We start from the raw sequence: 25,319 nt of genomic DNA on the forward strand, positions 1-25,319 counted from the left end.
TGTTAATCTTCCTGTCTGAATTGCTCTTGTGCTATTTTGAATAATAATTTATAACAAAGGAAAAATATACTCTGTGTAAAACCATGCTAGGTTTTGGGAAAGCAGCCTGCCTTTTACTTGGGTCGAGCATGTAGAGCTGATTTAACAGATTTGAAAACTGGACTTTCAGTGAGTTTTCTATCTCCTGTGAGGAAGACAGGGACATTGTTGGGTCGCCTTGCTCTGTCAGTATGGGCTACTGGGCCATGTGGTGTCATAGTGACATTACTGTGAGCATGTCCTCGCCTACGATGTTGATGTGGACCAAAGACTTGTCAGCTCACTTCCCCTCAGAAGAGGCATGGCCCAGGATTGTGGAAGGAAGCTGCAAGACTTGTAGATGATTTGAGGGGAAATATGACATTATTTGGACTCCATCTTTAAGCATTCAACACCTTAAAACATAACTCTGTCCTTGGAAATGTCGTGATACGTGAAGGACCGCCATGCTGACCTATGAATCTGAGCAGATGGCCTGCGAGAGACTGGACAGTTGTGGATCTTTCCTTTCCTGGAATACTGTCCTCGCTGAGTAAACGTGTAGGCTCTTCAGTCATGGCCCCAAAACATCCAGGACAACCTGAGCCTTTTTGTTATTTAACTTCAAGGTCACACTTGTCACCTCCCCTGCCCTAGGCCTTGGTTCTGAGAGTGTCTTTGAAATGTCACTGAATGCAGAGTGGGCCTTTCTTCATTATGCACTTAATGATGTTGTTGTGGATGTCCAAAATGCATCATTTCTTGGAGAGGAAAAGGTCAACTTTATCATTCAGAACCCAACTCCAAAGTGAACATCTGTTGAGATTCCCAGTGCTCAGAGTCCCCGGCTACCCAAGCAAAAGTGAATGTTAGGGGGTTTTCAGCCGACCTCCCACACTGCCACATGCTTATCAGCATGTCTCCTTTCCCACCAGGCCGTGACCTCTTCAGGAATATAGATTTTGTCTTACTGATCCTGCCTGGCATGTAGTAGTTGCCCATTGAGTGTGTGGATGAGTGAGTGAAGTGTGTTCCTAGGGCTTGCCTCTAAATCTGCAACGTCTTTTACAGCTTAGGTTCTACAGTTTAGAAGACACTTTGTTTTTGCTTTTGTATTTTTTCTGGTCGCGGGAATCAAACTCACGACGTCACGCTTGCCAGGCAGGTGCTGTGCCGCTGAGCTAAATCCCCAGCCCGTTAGAAGACATTTTGAAGATCATCATTGCCTTTAGGAAACCTAACAGCAGAGGAATTCCGTACTGTTCCCTTAGCTACATAGCCATCATGTGAGAAGTAGTCAGATACAGTGTCTGACGATTATTTATAAAAAATAAATGTGCTTAAATTCTACTCTGTTCTAGTGGGTTAAGCAGACGCGTGGAAGTTTAGATGTTTTCTGCTATAGCCAAATATTAAAATTAATAGATGTAGCACTTAGTTCGATGTCTAGAATTTCTCTTGTTCTTCTCTCCACTGGACAGGTAAATACCAGCTGTCCCCCACCGTGAATATGCCCCATGATGACACTGTCATTATAGAGGATGACAGATTACCTGTGCTTCCTCCTCATCTCTCTGACCAGTCCTCTTCCAGCTCCCATGACGATGTGGGATTCGTGACTGCAGATGCCGCTGCGTGGGCTAAGGCTGCAATCAGCGATTCAGCCGACTGGTAAGCACCTAGTCCAGAGTTGGCAAACACTAGTTAATTGCAATCACCTTTTATTTTATGTTTTATGTGGCATCTCAGTGAGCACAGTTAATCAATTCTTTATAGCAGTTTTCATTGCTTTTATACTCTTAATTATCACTCTTTTTAATAAATTATACCCCAACCCTGTAAACTTGCTCAGATTTTAAGTGCTCAGCCTTTAAGTGCTGAGGGTAATACTTTAGCCAAAACAACAACAAAACTACCACTAACCAAAAAACCCTACTCATTCCTTTTTAAGTTTTGTTCTTTATTATTTATTTTAGCTCTGTGTTAATTGGATGAATTGTTGTTCTAGTAAATGAATAAATCTGAAGCAAACCCCCAAGTTCAATGCAACAATGAGGTGCAAAACTAACAGATACTGTGTTTTGGGAATGGGAGGCGGCTTTATTAAGATTTTTTCTACAGTGCAACTACTGTTGAAAATGTTCCCTACTTCTAATGTGGTGATTTTTAGGGCAGTCTCATTGCTGTTCCTTTCCTGTGTCTTTCAAAGTAGGAGACAACATTTGATATTATTGAGTCAATGTGTGGCTCACAAATGTGAAGGTGCCTTAGTCTACATGCCTAGAAATTATATACATTAGTAAGCAAAGGGAAAGGCCCTCTTGTAAGGTTGAAGCAGTCATCATTACAAACCATGTGAAGTATTAGACCAGCATTTTCGTATTGCCCTTTCTCTGGGGTCCTTTCTGAATGAATATATCAGCTAAATCGTACTTACAAATGCTAAGAGTTCATTTTCATTCTTTCTCTGCTTATCCAGTTTTATACTTCCTGCAATTTTCTGGACTTGTGTCAACATTACTACACTGACAGTCATTTGTGTGAACATTTTAGCAACATATTAACAAAATAAAATACTCCCCTGGTTATTTTGCCCCCTTTCCCATGTAAATTCACAAAGGTCTGGTGCATTTTGCGGTAGGTTCTGCAGGTGTTTTCAGAATAAGTTCACCTGTTATTTGGGCCTCGAAAAGTTCATCTACAGCTTTTCTTTCTTTCTTCTTTAATTCTCTTTTTGAAAATGTGGGGTGCAAAAATACAGCTGTGTTCAAGCTTGCATGATAATAGTTCAGCTTTGAAATTTTTTTGGCTAAATGTGGGGAGAGCCATAACACAAGAAAACACCCCCTTTGAAATCCACAGATGTGGATGCACTGCCACGGTTAGTTTCTTTCCCTCAAAGGGAGAGTAGCAACAGAGAAAGTAAGGTTTAGATCTATGCAGCGTTCATCTTAGGGACAAAAGCTTTTGAATCTCTACTGTGTAGAGAAGCTATGGAGGCAGTCACAGGAGTAGATGTGTTTGGGGCTTTATGAAGCCCCACATGGTGAAAAGAAATATCTCACAGGGATAGAGTGTGGCATTAATTTCCCTAAGGGGGATTTGCAGAAATGGGGAGGACTTGGGTGGCTTCGGTGTGGTGAGTGGGGTTGAAGGAAAGAATATGCACCAAGGGTTATCCAAACAAGCACCGCAGCTGTCCTGCGTCACAGCAGAAAGAGTAAGCTCCTCCAGTCACACAATATCTCCCTCATCTTTGATGAAAATGTTAGGAAAACAAAAGGGCAATAAGACAGGATTAATAACCAGAATTTTAATAACGTTGGGGGTCAGGATGTGGTTACATTCTCCAAAGAATCATCTGTCAGTCCTGCTGTCTTAACTTGTTTAATATCCTAGTATATTGTTTATTGTGTCTGAAATTACTTTTTAAATGGTTATATTGATAGAGAAGAATTAATTATGGCATAGTTTAGGAATATTTAGTAATTTTAAGACATTTATTAACTCCCCAACTCATTTGACATTTTCGATTTTGTCTGTTTACAGTTCACTGCATAATTGGGGAAGGCTAAATATGTCAAATGGCTAAACTTCTAATTTGTTAATAGTAGAGTATACTTTTTTCAGTTCATTAGTTGATTTAGGGAACATTAACAGTGTTTTTTTGGTGGGGTATAACAGCAAATTCTAACTTCAATGGCAACATAAGTTCAGAGGATATAAAATTAGTTGTAAAATATGCCAAGTGGGGATTTTAGGCAACTTGAGCAGTGACATTTTATATTTCTTTGAAAAATGTTCGCCTGAGATTTCTGTTAAAGCTATATTTCTTATTCTTTTTGTCCACAATTTTGAGGCCTTTCTGGAGATCAGACTTTAAAGTTCTGTGTAACACCAGAATAAAAAAAAAATTGATAAATAGAATGATTGAAGAGAACCACATGCACAGTGGCATATGCTTGTAATCTTGATACTCTGTGAGGCTGAGGCAGGAGAAATCCAGATGTGTGCCCAGCCTGGGCAATTTAGCAAGACTTATGTCTCAAAATTTAAAAAAAAATTTGTTTTTAAAGGGCTGGGGATGTAGCTTAGTGTAAAGACTCTGGGTTTATTTCTTAGTACCAAAACAGACAAAACAAATAAACAAAGAATTACTGTTACTGGGAATATGTTATAGTTTGCAGCTGCAGAATTGGGTCGTAGTTCTCATGACATGGGTTTGAGTCTTCCACTTGTAACACTGTTTCTTTATTGATGTGCTTTAGCAATCGAACACTGTCTGTGCCAAAGCATGGGCTACAGTATGTGAAATGGACACCGGAAAACTCAAGATAAACCTGGTCCTGCTCCTTTGTGGAGCATGACATCTATTAAAAGTTTTGGAGAAGAAATAAGGATATTTAAAATGAAAAGATTTAAAATAGAACACAAAGTGACACTAATATAGAACATTGTATTTTATGAAAATATAAGACAAAATTGTTTTGGCCTTAGGCTGAACTCCCAGGCCCTGTGCGATTCATCTTCTCTCTGTATTCCTGGGCCAGGCCTGGGTGAGCCCCAGGAGGCTCCAGAGGTAACATTGAGGGAGTTGACCCTGTGCTCACGTGATCTCAAGAGGGGACACTTCCTTACAGTCTGAGCCTTGAGCACCTGTCACACTTCACTCTTGAGCCCTGCCCTGCTTGTCAGGCAAGACTGAGGAGGATTGTCCACTTCTTCTATATGGTTTTGAAGATGCCATGGTTTGAATTACTTTGATAAGTAGAGGTAGACAGTCTCTGGCTGGTAGTAACTCATTTTGTTGAGTGAGTTGAGGTTTATGCAGGGCTTGCAGCTTACATCCTTGAATTCTCCCATGAACTTTGAAAGATGGGTAGGCAGCTGTTCTCTTTGTTGAGCATGCGGAGGTATATAGACTCCAAGCAGCTCATGCACCTTAACCTAAGGGCAGAGGTTTCCCATTGGAGTCTTGCTCTTCATAACCTTTGGCTTAGCTCTTCTGAGAACCAGCTGTCATTTCCTGCTAGTAATTTGCAGCTCAATTTTTATTTTTATTTTAGTTCTGGGAATTGAATCAGGGTTTCTCTACCACTAGATATATCCCTAGCTTTCTTATGTTTTATTCTGGGACAGGGTCTCTCAACTTGCCCAGGTGGCACTCAAATTTGTAATCCTTTTGGCTCAGCCTCTGAAATGCTGACAGCCTTTAGCTAAATTTTTGCTGTCTATACAAACTAGATCACTGTCTTTTTAACAACATAAATGATACTAGTCTTAAGAAGCTTGCTTCCATCAGAAACATCTGGCAATCTGTCATTAACTCAGCTGAGTGGAAGGAGCCCCTGCACACCCTCAGGGTGTGCGTAGGCTGTGGACAGCTGGTCTCCTACCTGGCCAGGTAGGTAAGGTGGCTCCACCCTGATAGTGGAGAGCTGGTGTGTTCATTTACTCAATGTGTCCAGCAGAGGAAAAATGTTTTCATAGTATGCACTGTGCTTGGAGCACCTGGTAGCAAAATGTTGGCAGAGTTTTACAGAGTAGAAGTGATTCTCCATCATCTCCAGGCATTTCCAATGGACATGGTGGAGTCATCCTGTCACCAGGGATTGGCCATATGCTTCCTTGTGATCTTCAGTTGGGCCACTGTACTGGTGTCACCCAAATCAAATGCCATCTAAATTTAGTCCTGCTTTTCTCATATGCTGCTAATCCTTTCATCCATGCATCTGCAGCCTCTGTTTCAGACTTCTTCTTAGTATCCTCCTTGTGAGCTTGTAGTACTCAAGGATCTTTTCTTTTTTATTATTTTGACTTTGGTCTACTCAGTATAACCTATTCCCCTTGATCAGAATAGGTTCCCAAGCAGATTGGTTGAGTTGAGTTCTTTTTCAGTTGAATAACCATTTCAGAGAAACTAAGTCCTCATGAAGGTGTTCTGTTTGTTTTGTTTTTGTTTCCTTTTCTGAAACACAAGATACAGATGTGTATGAGAGCCAGAGTGCATCCTTTTTGAAACTAATTTCTAGCTGCAATTAATATGATCACTTATTTGCTTCCAGTATATGTGTATGCCTGGTTTCCTCAAATATTCAGTCCTTCTAATGTCTGGCAAATAACAGACTCATTTTTTGTTTGTTTATTTTGTTTGTATGTTGATGTATTTGTTTGGTGCTGGAGATCAAATCTAGGGCCTTGAGAATGCTAACCCAGTGCTCTACCTTTGGCCGAGCCCCCAGCCCTTCATGTGTAGCCATCATTTACAAATAATGTTTAATCAAAGGGAGTGAAGAAACAAAGAGAGGTTAGAAGAGAAACAAAAAATTCACAAGTAGAGAGTGTTACTCTGAATATTAAATTAATCTTGGACTTTTAAAAAAATGAACTGCATATGTATTATTCAGTTTAAAAATTTTTTGAGGAATACACATGTATGCATATTCACACAGAGCATGTATAACTTTTCTGAATTGGATGTCTGCTTCCTTAGTAACAGCTGCTTCTTTTGTCTTCTCTTCTCCCCAGCTCTTTGAGTCCAGATGTGGATCCAGTTCTAGCATTTCAGCGGGAAGGATTTGGACGCCAGAGTATGTCAGAAAAACGCACAAAGCAGTTTTCAGATGCCACTCAATTGGATTTCGTTAAAACACGAAAATCAAAAAGCATGGATTTAGGTAGTGAGTACAATCTCCATGAATCTTTATCTAAATAAGGTTTAGATGCTTCTAGGATAAAATTGATGGTCCCGAACACATGTGTGTTTGCGTTGCGCACTAGAGGAAATAAATATGAAATGTGGCAATTTGGCAAATTAGTTTTTCTCTGCGTTTGAGATAACCGTATTACTTATAAGTGGCATGTTTACAGAATATGCAATATGTTAATATATGTTTTCTTGTGAGAAAGGAAACAAACACATGTGCATATCATGCTAGATTCATGTATCTTTATTTTATAACTTGAAATGTTTTATGCTCTGTAAAAAGCAATTTCATTGAAATTGCATTCGGTTTGTTCTGGGATTTTTGAACTAGAAGACAAAGTTTTGGAGAGAAATCATTATCTCAATCCATGTCTAGAATTTGATTTATGATACCTTCCTTTCATTGCTGTTCTTTAAGGTTTGTTTATTAGAACCTCTGTTTTGATAACTAAGGCAATTAATAAAATTAATAATTAGAGAGAATATTTATCATAGAAACTATTTGGGAACAAATGAGAGGAGGAAAATTACCGTAATTGTTTAACCAGACACCAATCAGGTAGTGTCTCTCTTTAAATCCAGATCCACCAAAAAAAAGTAAAATAATTAATTGTATCTGTAAACTGAATGATTTTTAAAAAACTTTTGTTAATCAACTGTAACTTGTGCTGTTCTGTGGTGGCTGTTTGTATTTTAAGACTAAAAGTATTAATTTGTCACAGGCACATAAGAAAATGTGATGCCCAGCCTTGGCTAATTACAATATGCTAACATACAAATAACACACATGTCTGTGAATGAAATGACTGGCATACTGCATGGAGGCACTGCTTTGTTTTCCCTCTCCTTTTATTTTTGATTATGAATGTTTGCTCGATATTTTATATTATTTGCATGAAATAGTACCTAAGGATTGTCACCTAACTGTAAAGATCTGGGAATGATTGAAGCATGTCGGGCCGTGGGAACTAACTGGGCTAACCATTATACATTTACCTTTTAACAGTAGCTGACGAGACTAAACTCAATACAGTGGATGACCAGAAGACAGGTAAGAATGGACAGTTGAGATTGTTGCCATAGAAACTGTGGTCCAAGGAGCTTATCACAGTTACAGAGCTGCCAATCATATTGCATGTAAACATAAGTATTCCAGTCTTGCACAGATGCTTTCATTGTGGGAAATCAAATTGTGCAAGAAAAGAAAAATTTTCTGTTAGAAAAATTTATCAGTGGTATACATACTAAATGAAAACACAATGTAGTACCCCACAAAAGTTAAAAACAACCTTCATTTTCTTAATTGTATTTGTATAGGAATATTTTTGTCATCACCTAAAAAAGCAAGCAAAATCCTAGAAACATGTCTGTTATCATAGACCAGTAATGGTGAGCATTTTAGAGACTGAGTGTCCAAACTGCAACTCAAAACACACTTATTTATCGCAAAGTGCCAACACTGGAATTAAACCTGAATACTGTTTTTACTTTAGAGAAAACAACTCATGCATTAACATCTTTTGTCTTCAAAACAACCTGCGTGCCATAGAACACAGAATACTATTAGATTATTCAGTTTTTAATCCAGTGATGTCTAGATTACATCCAGTTCTCAAAGTGGTAATTTTGATCTAAAAGATAAGATTGCCAATATAAACATTTTTGAGCAGAATGCTCCATACTGCTACCTAGGTCACTCAGAAAACCTTGGTTCTTCTTCGGATGCTGGAATTTGCTCAAATTTAACCTGAAAGTGGATTAATGCGTATGACTGGCATACCTTTACTTTTGAACTTTTAAAAAGTTCATTGCTATTAAAATATTGGTAAATCATTTCACAGAAACTATGGATTGTATTGAACTGGGTTTTGCACTATAGTACATTTTATTTTATTTTTTTTTAGATTTTATTTTTTATGTTATTTTACGATAAATTGGAGGAAAGTCTTTGCATATAGTTTCAGTGATATTCCTTGTACAATTGAGCATTGTGATTTATTATTACAAGTTTAGAATTCTATTTTAATTATTATAGATCCAAATAATATAGTCGTATTACTTAGTACCAATTAGCTTTAATTGGCCGTTTTAACCTGTAGTAATAATTAGTTTTAGCCTGCTTGAAAAAATGTGTACTCCACATTTATTTAATATTCAAAGATTATTGTGGACATGGTTGGAGTTAGCATATTCTGTACAGTAAAAGATATATTATAAAAATTAAATCCGATAAATCATAAGATTAACTGGATTGCAAGACAATCAATTATAACCTTGGCCCATACTAAGTAGTTATTTTCTTATCAAACATACAATTCACTGAAATTGTGAAGTAGGAATATAGAAGAAAATTATTTGATAGTTTACGTATATGAAATAGGGCATTATTATTGAACTTAGTAGTAGTTAATATTTTTAAAGAAACAACTCCTGTCTTAATAGTTCTAAAAACCAAATTGAACTGCTTAGGTTAAAGGACAGGACTTATATACTGTGCCTCTTAGGCCAAACAGGGGAGATGCTTCATGTAATCAGCGTGAAGCTGCAACAAGGAAAAGAACAATTTCATGTAAGTTAAAAAATAATGATATCCAGCCTTTAACTGAATTACATGGCAAATGAGCAAATTTAATAATCTAATCAGACTGCATATTTTTCTGTTTTAGAATGTTAGGTCTTAGATACAAAGAACATATTTTGGCACTAGGTGCAATCTGTCCTACCAAGTTAAAAATGGAAGATCTAGGGACAAAAAATTATTACATAGACACCAAATTACTTTTTGGTCTGTTGGTTTTGAATCTACATTAATAAAATATCTGAATTAGATTCTCACCACCCAGTATTAGACAGTGAACGTATTTTCAGTCATTTTTTTTCTTTATCTTCCTTAAATTTTCAGGATTATAATAATTTCACAGTTTAACCCCAGGCTTGTTTGGGGGACTCATAGCGACATGTTAACATATATTACTTGTCTTGACCTCAATCTGTCATAATGAAAACTGAGTCTGGTTTCTCTTTGCCCCTTGCGGAAGGCGCCCTGCACTGTGTGTTTGTGTCGCTGCTTTGGCAAGAGGGGCGTTAGGAGGTAGGATGAAAACCTTAGGTCTAGGGCTGGAGATGTAGCTCAGTGTGAGGCCCTGGGCTTGATCCCCAGCACCACAAACTAACAAAATTAGACCTCATGAAAGTGGTATGGTTGTGATTTACTCTTACTCCCAGGTGTAGGGATCTTATATTTCTGAGGAAAAAAGCAAACAGAAAGAGAATTGAGTTTTTAATAGTTTAATCCTTAAAATACAAAAAAATAACCAAGTATACTCAGTCTTCAAGGTTTGTATAAGAGTTTTAAAGTAAAAATAAAAGATACTGATTTTTTTGTACAGATAAAACTAAATTATCTTTTACCCATACTGTTTATAGAAAACTACTTTTCTAGTTTTTGTTACTAGTAAATGCAAAGTTTACAATGTTAGAAATCTCTGTAAGCCTCATTGGGGAATCTTAACATGTCACATAAAATGCTGCTTAAAGAAAATGCAGTACTGAAATGTATGCCACCCATGGTATAGATGAAGAGTGGATAGATCTTTCTGGTAAAGACTGGGTAGTAAGTGTTTTAAATTGGTGGTACGGTCTCTAGCACCTGCTTGTGCAGACGTAGACATGTAAGTAAACGGACAGGGCTGTGTTCCAATAAAATTTCCCAGGTTTAGCCCTTGGTTTGCTGATCTCTGTGAAAGATTCATAAGTTATACTATTGACTTCTTTATATAACTTACTATTATAAAATTTTTGAACCATGCATAAATGTAGAGAGAGTAGTTAACTGACCAGTCATGAACCCAGTACTCACCATTGACAATGATCAACATTTTCTAAAATATTACAGCACAGTTTTATACATTTCAGGAAAGGGGTAGATTGTAAAGCTCTGAGTTAAACTACTTTTTGGGGGGTGAGGGAGACTAAGTATTCAACCTAGGGCCTCATGCATCCTTTGCCACTGAGCTACCCTTGACGACTAGCTCCATCTGTAAAATCATTATTGCTCATTTAACTGTAGAGTACTTTCAGCATTCTTTTGCTCTGTAGATTTGCTTGTCTATGCTGAGCGACACTCAGTTTTACTAAACGCTCATGCCATTTCTGAAATTCATTATGAAAAATTTTATTGTTCTGAGTACATAAAGTAAAAATCTCAATAACTTCTCAACAAAAAGCTTAACATATGTAATAAATGATACTTTTACCATACTTCTTACTGACAACATGGAATCTTAATTGGAGATATATACATTCATAAATACACATATCCATGATAAACCCAAGAAAATTCCAAATATTTACCTAATACATATTTTATAGAACCCAAATACAGCTGGTTAAATTATGAAAATGGATACCATAATTTATTTGAGAAAGCTTTTCCCAATGCTAATTCTAGGGAGCATAAAGGTAAATATCCCTGCTTAGGAATAGTCCTTTTTATTTCTTAATTTCTTACTTTTCTTACACCCATCATTGAGGAAATATTTTAGAAAAAAATTCATTTTTTCTTGTAATAGTAACTTCTGTGAGTAATTTGGAAAATGTATCTGTCAAAAATCATAGTGCTGGGGGGCTGGGGATTTAGCTCAGCGGCATAGTGCCTGCCTCGCAAGTGCGAGGTCGTGAGTTCAATTCCTGGTACTGGAAAAAAAAAAACCAAAAAACATAGTGTTATGAAGATAGAAAGTGAGTAATCTTGACAAATATTTTGTGTGAACTTTTGTCATAAAATAAACAATAAAATGTACATAAACCTCCACTGAGAAACCTTAAATACGTCCTCGTTTCTCCCAAACATAATCATTTATGGGACATTATTTTATCATTAGAGTCCTGTGTCTCCCATCCTGCCTATATTTTAGCATACCTGTTCTTACTTAAATCTAGCTATTCCATTGTGAAAATTAGCTGAAGGATGTAACATAAATGAATCTTAAAAAGATAACTCTTGTTTTGACTCTCGATTTAATTTTCATTTCATTTTCTATTCTGAGCTATGGAAAGCTCATGTCAGAACTATTTGTCTTCTAGGTAGTAACATGACACAGCTACTACTTAATTATTGATCAACATATGGGCTGATGACCCCATGTAGGGATAAACTATTTAGTTTTCCTACCTTCCCATTTTTTTTCATCTGTCTTTTTAACAGGATAAGTGAGACACCAGTTCCACAGCCTGGCTTGCCCAGGTGGCGGTGCCAAGCCAGCGTTTCCACCATGGAAGGCTAAATTAGTGTACCTTTGAGTGCCAGGTCAGGAGTGATGGATGAGGCTGTCTGTCTTGTTTACAGAAATCAGTTTTGATTGCCGTCTAAACTTGGTACTATTGGTATTATCTCAGGCCTTTCTGCTCTGGATCTTCAAGGAAGAGAGTGAGATTTTTAATTCACTGAATTTTCTCTTGCTGTCCTACAGAATTTTTCTCAGTAATAGCTAAGTCTTCTTCCTTCTGCCCCTCACCTGTTTTTCAAACAGATATTAATTCGAGGCCCGGAGACATGAGGACTTGACTCTCACCCTTCCACCACTCTGCTGTTTCTGGCACAGGGCTCTTAGGTCCTTGGTTTCCACTCAAATCTTGTAGTGCTCTTTCCACGGAGGGTGCCTTTCCCAGAATTAGGTTTCTACCTGGAGCTGGGATGTCCTAGTTGTCCTGGTGACCAACAGCCTTGTGCACCAATTACAGAGGGTTGTGGGTCTATAGATAGCCCAAGAAAAAAAATGTAAGGAAGCTCATTGTTTTTAGTAAAGTTTATTTTAAAGCTTTCTCAGTTTAAATGTCAGACTTCTGCTGTAAAGTATTTTATACAGCCAGAAAATGGTTTCAGTTAATTTGAAAAGCTTACTGTGGCTTGTTTGCCCTTGCCTTCTCTGCACCTCTGTGTTTTCAGTGAGACGCTTGGTTATTCTGGTTCTTTTGGATTATTTGTAGTACTTGGGGGAAAATGACTTCATAAAAAGTTTCATCTAAAGAGATAAAAATGGAAACTAGAACTTAAGGTTTTGCTAATGAAACTAGAGAGACAAAGTCTAATATAAATTTGGGAAAAATAAAAATTAGTTATGATTATTTGTTCTTTATATATGTTCCATGTGCACTCCAGCACCCATCATTGAGGAAATAGCTTATGTTCCTGAGGTTTCCCACAACATGTAGAGATTTAGGTATGTAATTTTCTCCTTCCTCTTACTAATATTTTCATCTTTTTTTTTAAAACCTCCAAGGTTCCCCCAGCAGAGATGTGGGACCTTCCCTGGGTCTCAAGAAGTCAAGCTCCTTAGAGAGTCTGCAGACAGCAGTTGCAGAGGTGACCCTGAATGGGGACATTCCCTTCCATCGCCCACGGCCAAGGATCATCAGAGGGAGAGGCTGCAATGAGAGCTTCCGAGCTGCCATCGACAAGTCCTATGATAAGCCTGTGGTAGATGATGATGATGAAGGCATGGAGACTTGTAAGTCTGTAATGACTGGAGGGGCTGTGATTACCAATGCTTCTATAGAACTGTGGTTCTTAAAGTGTGTTCCAGGGAACCCTCAAGGGTTCCCAACATTGTTCTGGGAGGTCTGTGAGGTGGAAGTGTTTCCATAACAGGAAGTTATTTACCCCTTTCCTCCTGTTCGCTCATAAATATGTATTGGGGTTTCCTGAGGCCGCATGCCGTGTGATACTGGATCAGGCTGAGTGCAGAGCAGGTATGAGAATTGTGTCTTTTCAGCAAGTATTAAACTAAAAAAATTTTTTTGAAAAGTAAAACATTATTGTTTTCACAAAATATTCTTGGAAAATATAGGTTTATTTTAAATGGAACTAACTTATATAACTATGAAACTTACTGTTTCTTAGTTATATTTTAAAACTTTCTCAGTTTTAATTCATTATATATTGGTAGATACAATCCATATGCTAAAACAATACTTGGAGATCAAAATGTTTGAAAACCACTGCTGTATAATGTCTGTAAAGTGATGTAAATAATGAATACAGGTTATAATTTATGATCTTAAAGATGTATTTTTTTTTGTATTTTAGGAATTAGTCTTAATTTCTTTGAACTAAATAAGCAGGATATATGTATTCATATGTGTTATCTCCAAAAGACAAAGTATTTCCCTTTCTTCCTCCCTTCCTTCTACAGTTCTGGGGGTTGAGCCCTGGGTCTTTGCACTGAGATACAGCCCCAGTTCCCCACCTCTTTTTTAAAAAAATTTGAGACAGAGTCTGGCCAAGTCATTAAATTGTGCAGGCTGGGTGGACTTGAATTTGCAATCTTCCTTCCTCAGTCTCCCAGAATGCTGGGATGATAGACAGGACTATAGCCACATGCCACCGCTCCCAGCTCAGATTACAAAATATTTCAACCCAAGATGATTGAAAGTCAAACATAAATATGAATGAACTAAATATATATTTTCATGATCCAATGAGGGAAAAAAAATAACATTTATGAACACATACAAATATATGTTTCAGCGGAGTTATGTTTAGAGTTAAACATTTTATAAAAATAACCATTCTACTTTAAAAAATGGAAAAACACTAATGCATTTGCTTCACTGAGCAAAGATTTTGGAATCCTAATGGTAAAAACTACTAATGTATGTTATTCATAACTGCTAGTTTCTATTTTAATTTTTAACCTCTAATTGTGACACCACCTACCTGCTTCTTATAGGAAAAGTTGGAGACCCCCATAGCTCAAAGTTCAGGCACAGACCAGAAATAATTAAATGTGGATGGTAAATTTCTTGCATTTTAACATTTGCATAGATTATGTGTATCACACATACCTAAGGAAGGTTGTGGTGTGAAGAAGAGTTTTTAAGTAAAAAGAACACATTCTGGGGAGATTTAAGACCAAGTTATATAATTTCTGCCTATAACCTGAATGTATTTGGGAAGATGAATACTTTGGCTATAAAATATTATGCAAAACACAACCAAGGGAGAATGCTGCTGCGTGCTCCCCCCAATTCTCCATCTAAATTGGGATAATTTTTTCATTATAATGAACAGTGATGTCAAATATATGCAACATATTCTTGCCAGATGAGAAACATATTTCCTATTTTAGCTGCCAAGCCAGGTCTCCAAGATCCTGAGTCATTGAGCTTTTGGCTCTGTAAGTTTTCTCCCATTGTAATAGTGGTTCCTTGCCATGCTAACCAATTTACTTGACAATTAGTAGATTTTATTTCTGTGTCTTGGTGTATAGTTAATAAAAAGTATAGTATTTGTCTCATCATCATATTATTTTTAAGCATCTATAATTTATGATGCTTCTGAACATTTGTCTTATTCTGGTTAAAGTGTTCTTAAATCCCTGTATAAATTTCAGTTTACTTACCTAATGTGTCACTTATTTCACATGCAACAGGACATGGAATACATATGAGTAGAAGGTACATTCTTGTGTTAGTCAGCCTCATGATACTGTAACCAAATATCAGAGGCAATGAGTTGCTAAAGAGAAAAAGTTATTTAGCTCATGGTTCTAGAGTTCTAGTTCTTGCCCCGATGAGGCGGCAAGATTGCTGTGAGCCTTTGGTACGGATGCAGGATGGTAGTACTAGGAGGTGTGTAATAGGACAGGCTGCTCATATCATGAACCAAGAAGCAGAAAAAAGCCAGGAATTGTGCTGCATGCCTGTAATCCCAGCTCTTGGGAAGGCTGGGATAGGAAGATTGTTGCAAGTTTGAGGCCAACCTGGGCTATCATAGTGAGTTTAAGGATAGCCCAGGATACATGGTGAGACCTGTCTCAAAAAAGAAAAAAAGAGCAGAAAGAGCCCAAGAACAAGGTGCTCGGTTCCTTCTGAGGGCACACCACAGGTGAACTTGGGACCTCCCACTAAGACTTCAAGGTTTTGTTAGCTTCTAATGGCACCAACCTGGTGACTAAGCTATTTACATGTAGACTCTCCGGAGTCTCCCACCAAGGTGGACGTATGCTTGGATTCCTTCATAAACTCAGTGTCCTTTTAAAATGGGGAAGAACAGGTTCTTGGTGGAAGTAACAGCATATTAAAATTTATGCATTCCCCCATGCTCAAAAAGACAATCAGTCAATCAATCAATCAATAAGCAAGCAGTTCTGGACAGGAGCTACAAAGACATTTGTGGCAGATTCCCTAGTAGGCCACACCTGCCACCATAGATGGCCATAGTTTTCAGAGTTCTGTCTTGAATATTACTTTTCAGACCAGGCTGCTGAGCTTTAGCTCTGACAAATGGAAGTGACCATTGTAAGTGTCCAGGGTGTGAAGAACTGTGGTAGGGATCATTCCCGGAGGTGGAAGAGCCTTGAGAGATGTCATCTGGACTCCCATGCTGGTCAGTTTGGGGTGTAGGCCAAACTAAAGCACCCTTGAGCTTTAGTTTCCTCATTTGTAAAAGTGAAAATGTGGACACATAGAACATTGATTTTCAAATTGTATTTGACCTCTGGTCAGGAGAGAGGCCTCCCCCTTCACCTCTTCGCTGCTTCTTTGCTCTTCTGCTTCATAGTTCCTGTGTGAATCACTTTATGATGCTGGTTCTTTACAAATTTTTTATTAAAATCGGTGGTTTGCTACTTTTGGGAGAATGTTTACCAAGCTCTGGTTTAGATGGTGCAGGTGGATTTTGAGGTCCCTAGTTGTTTTACCATCCCCAACAGTATAGCCCAGTGGTGGCGAACCTCTGGCACAAATGCCACAGCAGGCTGTGTGTGTCATTGAAAGCTCTAAAAGGTTTTCCATCACTGTCATAGCTGGTCACAGTCCTGCCTACTGCCCTCTCCCCTCCTATGAGGCCCATGAAGGACACCCCTGTGTCTGTTCTGACCCTGCAACACCAGGCATGGGGCTTGCAAATCACACGGTTGCACACATGTCAGAGGAGTTAGTGGGTGACTGTTGCCAATGCGCAGAAAGGTTGGGGACAGAGAGACTTCCAGTGTGGGGTGCAGGATGACAAGGACAGTCAACTGTACCTGTGGCATCTCACCTAGACCTGGCATGTACTAAACACTTCAGCAAGCTCTTTCTTTTGCTTAAAAAAAAGAATCAAGGGTGGATCACCCCTGGTGGCCACGAGACTTGCACCTTTACATCTGACTAAAATGAAAGGCTTGTCAGGCCTGCATTTGTGGGTGGCTTCCCCTCCCTTGTCTGTGCCCTGTGAGTCTGGGGCAGAAGATGGTTTCTGTTTTAGTGTGTGACTTGGCTTCAGCCACCTGGTAAAATCCAAATATCGTATCACCACCGAGCACTGCTCTGAGAGCAGGACGATCATCCTCGCAGACAGGATGTCCCACAGGATGCTGTGCCCTCTGCCAGTCCAGGGTGGGGTGTGGGCTCTAAGCTACTAACAGAGGGACTGAGGGTGGTTGAAGAGAACCGAGCATCACTGGCTGATCCCTGTCTCTCCTTTTCTCCTCTCCTGTGGCCCGCTCCTCTCGCCAAGGCAGACGCGTACAGAGCATGGTTGATTGCCCCTGTCAGCTGGGCGAGCCCTTCCCCAGAGATGATTTCATGGCTCTGAACAGGCTTGCCTCTTCTCTGCAGCACTGAAGTCATGCCACAGGCGCAGCACTGGGGGCCAGGAGGCTGGGGCGAGATCCATGTGGTGTCTGGTATCTGTCATCTTCTATAGCACTTGCGTTCTTCCCATGGAGATGGCAGAAGCCAGCGTTTTTGTCTCTCATTTAATCCATCTGGCCTCTCCATGTTGTGTGTGTCTGTCTGGATCAAGATGGAGCTTTGTATTCTGGGACCCATTATCTCTGAGGCCCTACCTGTGTTTGACAGGTCAGGGCATCTACAATCTGCTGCCGCTTCTATGCAAATGGCCTATGCAGCCTGGCTCTCAGCGAGTGGCTGCTGCATCCCCCAGCATAAATCACTTGCTGTAACTACCAAGAAAACACATACAATAACATTGCTTTGTTTCTTTTTTAAAATGCATAATCCTATTTGTTTCATAATTAAAAACTTTTCCGATATTTTAAGTCCCTTTACTAATCTAGTAACAGCTTTTGGGGGGAGTCGTAGAGAGGAAACACAGCAGAAGCACGTATCTCCTATGGTGGGTACTGATTTAAAAATATATAAAGTTAATAAATTTAAGATGGGAAAAATGGTATGGCTTCAGAGCATAGAGATATTGCTTTTGAGTAGTTTGCCATGTTTTTGTATAGCACTCTTAGGAGATAAAAGAAAGCATTGCCTTAAAGTATGCATATTTTAGGTTTGCAGTAAAGATTTGAAGAAATGAAACTTACATTAGTGAGGGGAATTTCGTTGTTTGCATATTCCATTTGATCTCTCAGATTTTCTACTTCCCACCATTCTGCCCACTGCTAGTCATCATCTATTTGAGCAAAAATCATGCAAGCTAAGTTTAATTTTATCATGACCAGAGCATATTAAATTACAGCAAATCTACTGTGAAAGAATTCAGGATATGGTTTTCAAAGTCAAAGTACCTTGTAAACTATTTCCTTTATTTAATCCATTTTAATGGATAATTGGATGTTGGTCTATAAAATATTTGTTTTGAAATGGAGGCCAATTTGTCTACTTAAATATTATCTTCAGTTTAAGAAAAGAAGCTTTGGTGAATTTTTAGGAAATTTCTGAATGAGGTAAGGGGTATATGTGAAGCAGCTAAAGGTCTTCCGTAAAGTTCTCTTTCTAGATGAAAAGTAACTTAAGCTAAATGTGAAATGACATCTCAAGTATTTGGATTGTAAGAACCTCATTTATAAGCATTTTTAGAGGGGAAAATATTTAAATATTTGACCAAGATTCCACTTAAGTGCTGTATGCTTAGAATGCATATTTTCTGATTCTCAGTGCTGTGGTGGTTTATGTATTTATTGAGAATATTGAACACACTTACAAATGAGAAAGCCTATTATACTACTGCCACCCTGAAATACTTAAGTGTATATTCATGAGTCCCGTCCCCTATAATCTGATGTTTGGGGCGTAAGCTCTTGAGGGGTCAGTAAATGATTGCGTCTCAGTAATCCAACTACATTAAGGTGCACAGGGTCATGGCACCAAAGGTGGGGCACCTACAAAACATCTGTAGAAATTAGGGTGCAGCAGGAGGGACGGGGGAGAGGGGTCCTGAAAGGACTTGCTTGAGTTGAGGTCTTGGTTGAGGGTCTTCCACTGGGTGCAGAGGTGATGTTGGGGGCCTGTGGAAGGGGACCGTGTCCATAGTTCCAGGTCCTTCTTGGCTTGGGGTGTGTAGCACCTATGAGTAGAGGGAGATTTCAGATGTAAGCAGAGAGCAGGCTATGGGCAGCCAAATTTATTTGTATTTTTTCATGAAGACATCTAAAAGCATTTGAAGAATTTTAAACAGAAGGATATGGTGGTTGTGGCCATGGGGTGGATAACGGCTTATTGGGGTGGCAGGGTTGTAGCAAGGAGAGCCCTTTTATACTCCAAGGCTTGTAGGATAGGATCGCAGGAACCCAGGTGAGTGATGAGCCCGAGCCGCGCTAGAGGGAAGGTGGATGCCACGCGTGTGCTCCAGTACCACGTGCGTCGGGATGGATGATGCCAACATGATCTCTCTCCTTAGGACTCGCAGGGTCGGGAACTCACTCACAGTCATCATCTCACTGTGGAGCCAGTCCGTCACCAAGCTTTCTTAATCTTTCCTCTGGAAATCTGATTCATTCCTTCTTCCCAGTCTAGCCCAGATGCTTGTTGCTCAGCTGTGAGGTTACTGCTGGCATCCCACAGCCGGTCCTCCCGCGACTGCGCTGCTTCTCTGCATCCCTGGAGTGCAGGTGCTGACCTTACCCACGTGCACTGTCCATCCGGGCACTCTCACACTGCCCACCGACCCCTCGCCCTGTGTGTACGCATTGTGCTACCACTGTCCTTTCTTGAGAGACTGAATGTAAAAATCAATTAGAAACCAAGAGCAAATGTGTAAGGTTTCAGAAAGGTGAGAATCTGACCCTCATCATGCCTGTCCTGAGACCTCTTGTCAGACGAGGGCGATGGTGTGGGTGACACCCTGATGTGACCATTGGGAACTTTACCTACTTCAGTGAGGGGTGGATTAGAGAGAAGTTTAGAATGCAAAGTAAAAGTGAACAGTGGTTTTTGGTAATAGCTCTTAATTCCTTTGGAAGAATGATCCTGTTGTTTTGTCCTTCCATCCACTTACACCAAGAATTTTTATTTCTAATGTCAAAAGTTGGTTACTCAGTGGAATGTCTTGGGGGTCATCTGAACTTTCCTCCAGTTGAGGAAACCCCTCCTCCAGTCCCACTCCTGGCACTCGATTACTCTGGTGTTTCTCTCATTCGTGCTCATATTATTTCTTGGTGAATATCAGCTCTTATTCCCACTCCATGTCTTCACATCAAGGCTTTTAAAGTCTTCATGTTCCACATCAGATTTGTGTGTGTGTGCGTGTGTGTGTGTGTGCATGTGTGTGTGTGCATGTGTGTGTGTGCATGTGTGTGTTGGTGTTCAGAAAAAGCTTGTTTTCCTTGCCAAGAGTTCATCATTCTGATGTTAAAAGTCAGAGTCCAGAACAGCAGATTCTACGCCATCTGTATCACTAGCTGTTCATTTCCTATATATTTCTTCCTTTTCCAAAGTTAAAATATTCAACTCCAGTGAGAAGTAAAAAGTACTTATGCGCCCAGTGTGCTCTGTTCCTGTGTAGAGCTTAGCAGACCTGGGAGTCCAGGCCTCATGGATTTGTATTACATTTTTACCACACGGTAGTCGGTAGACACGAGTGGGATTCCATGGATTTGCAAAGCTCAGTGACATTTTCCATTGTTAAACCTGGCTTTAATTTATTGAACATTTTAAGTTGCTTGTGGTGGTGCACACCTGTAATCCCAGCACTCTGGGAAGCTGAAGCATAAGGGTCCTAGGATGGAGCCCAGCCTGGTCAATTTAGCAACTTAGTGAGACTCTGTCTAAAAGAGAAGGGAAAGGGAAGAAAGGAAAGGAAATGATGCGAAGAAAAGAGGAACAAAGAGAAGGGTGGAGAATGTAGCACAGTGGAAAAGCCCTGGGTTTTGTTGTAAAGTTGTAAAGTTGGCAGCTTGTGAAGACTGTGAGCCATTGTGAGCAAAGTTTTCACTTTTGGTCCTGTGTCTTCCAGAGTCAACTGTAACTGCTGAAGAATCAGTGTCTCTGTCACCGAGGTTTCCTAATCCCTAGGGTGGCTCTTTATAAACAGAGAGCAGGGAAGGGCTCCGCTTCATGTTGCAGGCTCTTTGTCCATCTAGCCACTTACTCGACTAGTATTTACCAATGTTTTTCAGGTCCTGCCCTCAGAGGAGAGTACTTATTGAGTGGTGAACAAGAAATAATTTTGTCAGTTTCATTTTATATTTGTCTATGTCTGCCTATTGAACAATTCAGTTAAATCTAGTACAGTTGTCCAAACTGCCTCAAATGACATTAACTGCTAATTCTTAGCCTTGTGATAAATAACAGTGGAGATGTCCCACAGCTGCTTCACGTTTGATTTAGTATGCCTGTTAGCATGTTCTCCACAGGATTTAAGAGCAAATCCCTCTGACCAATGTCACCGTGATGGAGTGCTGAGTTCTAGAGTTGGGAGCTTCTAGTTTTATTAATCCCACCATCTAGCAGGGTCATCAAAGACATAGCATCATTCTGCCCCTTCTGTTCCTCTGTCCACAGTTCTGCTTTTCCACAGGGCTCAGGGACCCTCTGCTTTCTGAAAGTTCATGTCCAACAGAAGGTGAGCTATGCCTCCAAGTGTGAGATGTCCATTCAGTGTGATGGTGCCATCCTTGGTCTGGTAACCCTGACCACACAGTTTCACTGGGGCACGGCGTCCACAGGTTGACCTAAACGTCATAGTGAGCCCACCCCTTAGAGCTTAGTTGTACCCTGAGTTCTACTAGAAAGAAAGACAGAAAAGCATTGTGGGTAAGGAGCCAACAGAGATCACTACAATGTCAACAGTAGCATTACTTGTCAGTGAGGGAAAAAAAAAATTAGTCATAGAGCTTGAAGTCAACTTTTTAAAAATTTTTAAAATTTGCATTAGTGTATGTTTACAGTACAGAGTAGAGTCAGCTTTTGACAGTGAAATGTTTGTGACAAGTAGATAGAAGTATTTTATTAATAGCAGGAGCTGCAACACCTTGAAGATCAATTGAGACCCCCATGTCATTTCTCCATAATCATTAATACATAAATGCCCAGTCTTTTCCAAACTTTTTGGTGACCTCATTCCACCATGATACCTGCAGAATTGAGCAGCTTAATTTGTAACATGGGCTGGAATTTTAATTGAGCTACATTTGCATCTGTTGAAAACATGGTAATTAGGTATGTCTTAATTGCAGAATGACTGTGCTGTGTGAAAGAGAAATAAGTAGCTTCACGCATTACTTTCTTTAAAAAAAGAAACTTGAACAGTACCTGTCTTTATCAGTAATCACATGGGGAAGTGGCTTGGAGTTTGGTGCATAGAGCAGGTTAAAACAGGCAGAAATATTGTAAAAATAGACATTTCTATTTGTTTGGAAGGAGATAATCATCTTTCTTTGTTCAAGCTATTTTGGAAAGGAAAGTAAATAATCTGTAAAGATGAGCAAAATTAAAGTGGAAAACATCAGAATTTATACAGCATTTAAAATAGTAAATTACCTAAAGATAAGTTTATGATTAGTTCTTATAATTTACTGTATAAACACAATAGATCAAGTCATTTACTGCTGATGTATTACTAATACTTTTCTTAGTTGACAAATTGTTCACATGAATGTTTTGTGTTTTTTTAGCTTAGGGAAATAACAATATTTTATGGCCCTTATAGTAAAGCTAGTACTACAAGTACAAAATTTGGTTTTAAAATTTAGAGGCTGACTCGCATATCAGTGACCTTGAATATATATATGTATATTTTCAAAAATTAAACTTATGTAGCCAATTATTTTATAAGCCATAGCTTTTTTACATAAGGGCAGGGTAAAATGAGAGATTCTTATTTTTTCTTTATTGAACAATTTCTGAGTTTGAAGCGTATATAAAATGTGATATTCTAAAAGAACATCTTATGTTTATACATATGAAGCTCCATATTGCTAAATATTTTTAATTAGTTGGCATTCAAAAGGATTAGTTAGATCAGTATACCCCCAGTAGAGTTTGTGATAATGTATTATCTAAATTAGAATAAGCATAAAGAATTCTCAGCTACGCAAATATCATTTTGATCAATCCACTTGCTTGGGGCAGGAAAGTGAAGTAGTTTTCATTTTATAAGATGAGGTTACAAAACCCAAAGTTAATAAATGATTTAATGCTTTCTGTATTTCACCCAATTTAGAAAGTAAGTTGCATTACATACACCAGAAAATTATTGTGACTATGAAGAAAATTGGCAACAAACATGACTTCAGCATATAGTGAGTTGTGAAGGCACCGCCTTTATTCTGTTACTGAGCCAAGAGCAGACATATGCCCCTTGAACTCCTGCCAGAAGTATTAGGCAGAAACTAACAAAATCGCTACTGATACTTCCAGTCGTGATTTATGATAATGGTTGCTGTGGAAGGCTAACTCATTTATGTTTATTGAGCTCATTTTTTTGTTTATAGTTTCAGACATTGTAGAGGGTTGTAAAATCCATTACATGATACATATACCACTGACAACAACAGTGTAAAAATATACCAGCAACCGATTAATGCTAAACCAAGTGCAATGGGCATCCTCAGTGTGACTGTAGTTGGGTTCTGGCTGGTTTTGTCAGGCTTGAATAGAGGAAAGTAAACATTTTTATGAAGGTAGAAGGATGTTGATATTCAGAAGTTGGATCAAAGTTTGGTTGGAAAGAATCATTGGTCTGGTGTTAGCTAGCAGTCTTTCATGTTAGTAGGCATTTATTTGCATCTGCTGTTTGTATGGCGGTCCTTGTTTTAAGAGCATGAGAATGAGAGGCGGACGTTTATGAGATAGCATGTGAGAAGCGCAATATTAAATAAAGCATTGTACTAATAGCGATGGAAATATAAAGCTGGTTGCCACTCGGGATTGTAGAACATTTACTAGCATCTATTTAGCCTGCTTGACTAAACCAGTAGTGGTAGGTTTTATACTTTTGAGCAATTATTTTATAATAATTTAATCAATTACCTTGAATTTGCAGCCACACACATTCCCAAATATCGAAGCAGTGGTCTACAGGTGGAATACAGCCATGTCCAAGGGTAGACAAGACACTGCAGTGCTGCTTAAACTGTATTTGCATTCTCTTGGGAGCTGTCACTTGAAAAGACTACAGCTAATTAGCAGGCTCTTAGGCCAGTTGGCCAAGTTATTGTTTCATACCAGAGTGCACCACAAAAATTATTGCCTTAACTCAGCATTATCTGTGAGGCTGTGGACTTTGACCATGTCCATCTGAAAGTGATAACTGGCTTCCTCTAATAATCTTGCACAGTCAATATTTATCCATAATTGGTGGAGAGAAAAAGAAGCAGATTTTCTCGGTGCTGCCTGGCTCTTTGGAAGAGGAAGATGGCTCACAGTTAGATGACCCCAGACAGGTGGCGGCCAGGTTTTCTAAAGTCACTTTTGTGGGTAGTGGGTTGTCCAGAGTCTGCTGTGCTCATTTACTGTGGCTCACTGGGTATGTTCATCAGTATGAACCACAAGTCCCAGCATTAAATGACAACGTAAAATTGACAGTAGTTTTCTGAAATGCAGTGCTGGCTCCTGGGACTATCTAGGGTAGAGCACACAAATGCCTGCTGTCTGAAGCATGCAATTGAGCATTTGCAAATGGAATTATCAAAGAAATGCAAGAAGGTCTTGCTAAAGTCCAACCATACAGTGATATTATAGCAGACATGGTAGCCTCAGACGGCAAGGCCACTGATGCCAAGTCCAAGAAATTGGTCCATATGACCTCCAAGGACCTTCCAGATTTAGACAGAGTGATGTTTTTGTTCTGGCTGTGCCTAAGGAATGGCCTGCAGAGGAACAGGAACTTAGTGGGCTCATGTTTTTAATCAAACATATCGAGAAAAAAAATTCTATACCTTTGTTTTTTATATTACACATAATAACCAGAATCTTATAAACCCAAAAGCATACTACTTGGGCCTGACTAAGCCATCCTTTAATAATTTCTACTCAGATTTGTGAGTATTTAATGGCATAGGACTGGAATTGGGGCCGTCTCAGCTAGTCTTTTTAAAAATTGTTTATTGGTACCTTTTAGGTATACATAATGATCATATTCATCATAGGGAATGTGTACCTGTCCATGCTATTTCTTGCTTCTTCTTCTTTTTTTCCCATCCCCCTTCCCTCCCTTCAGTCCCCCTTTCCCTCCTTATTTACAAAAGCTTTATTTCCTTTTTTCCCTTCTTTTCTCATTTCTTTCTTTCCCCATCCTTCCTTTCACCCTTCCTAGTTCCCCTTACCCTTTGTACATTTTCTTCCTATTGCACAGTATGTATTACTCATTTTGGTCCTTACTTAAACTTTCTGTTTCTCATACCAGAGAAACAGTATGATA

The 25,319-nt window shown here is 39.0% G+C and overlaps 1 protein-coding gene across 18 annotated transcripts in view; it reads left to right on the plus strand.

The window, feature by feature from the left end:
• Pard3 (par-3 family cell polarity regulator) overlaps positions 1 to 25,319 on the plus strand; it is a 527,188-nt gene that overhangs the window by 305,249 nt on the left and 196,620 nt on the right. For 8 of the 18 annotated variants that reach the window (XM_005398126.2, XM_013521392.1, XM_013521383.1 and 5 more), the window contains 4 exons: positions 1,500 to 1,689; positions 6,547 to 6,698; positions 7,731 to 7,775; positions 13,006 to 13,233. In XM_005398126.2, the coding sequence (XP_005398183.1) occupies positions 1,500 to 1,689; positions 6,547 to 6,698; positions 7,731 to 7,775; positions 13,006 to 13,233 (615 nt within the window). The remainder of the gene's footprint in view (positions 1 to 1,499; positions 1,690 to 6,546; positions 6,699 to 7,730; positions 7,776 to 13,005; positions 13,234 to 25,319) is intronic. The other 10 variants (XM_013521391.1, XM_013521393.1, XM_013521395.1 and 7 more) reach the window with 3 other exon arrangements.

Source organism: Chinchilla lanigera, unplaced genomic scaffold (genome assembly GCF_000276665.1).
Source record: "Chinchilla lanigera isolate Chin_1 unplaced genomic scaffold, ChiLan1.0 scaffold00061, whole genome shotgun sequence".
NCBI classification, from domain to species: Eukaryota; Metazoa; Chordata; class Mammalia; order Rodentia; family Chinchillidae; genus Chinchilla; species Chinchilla lanigera.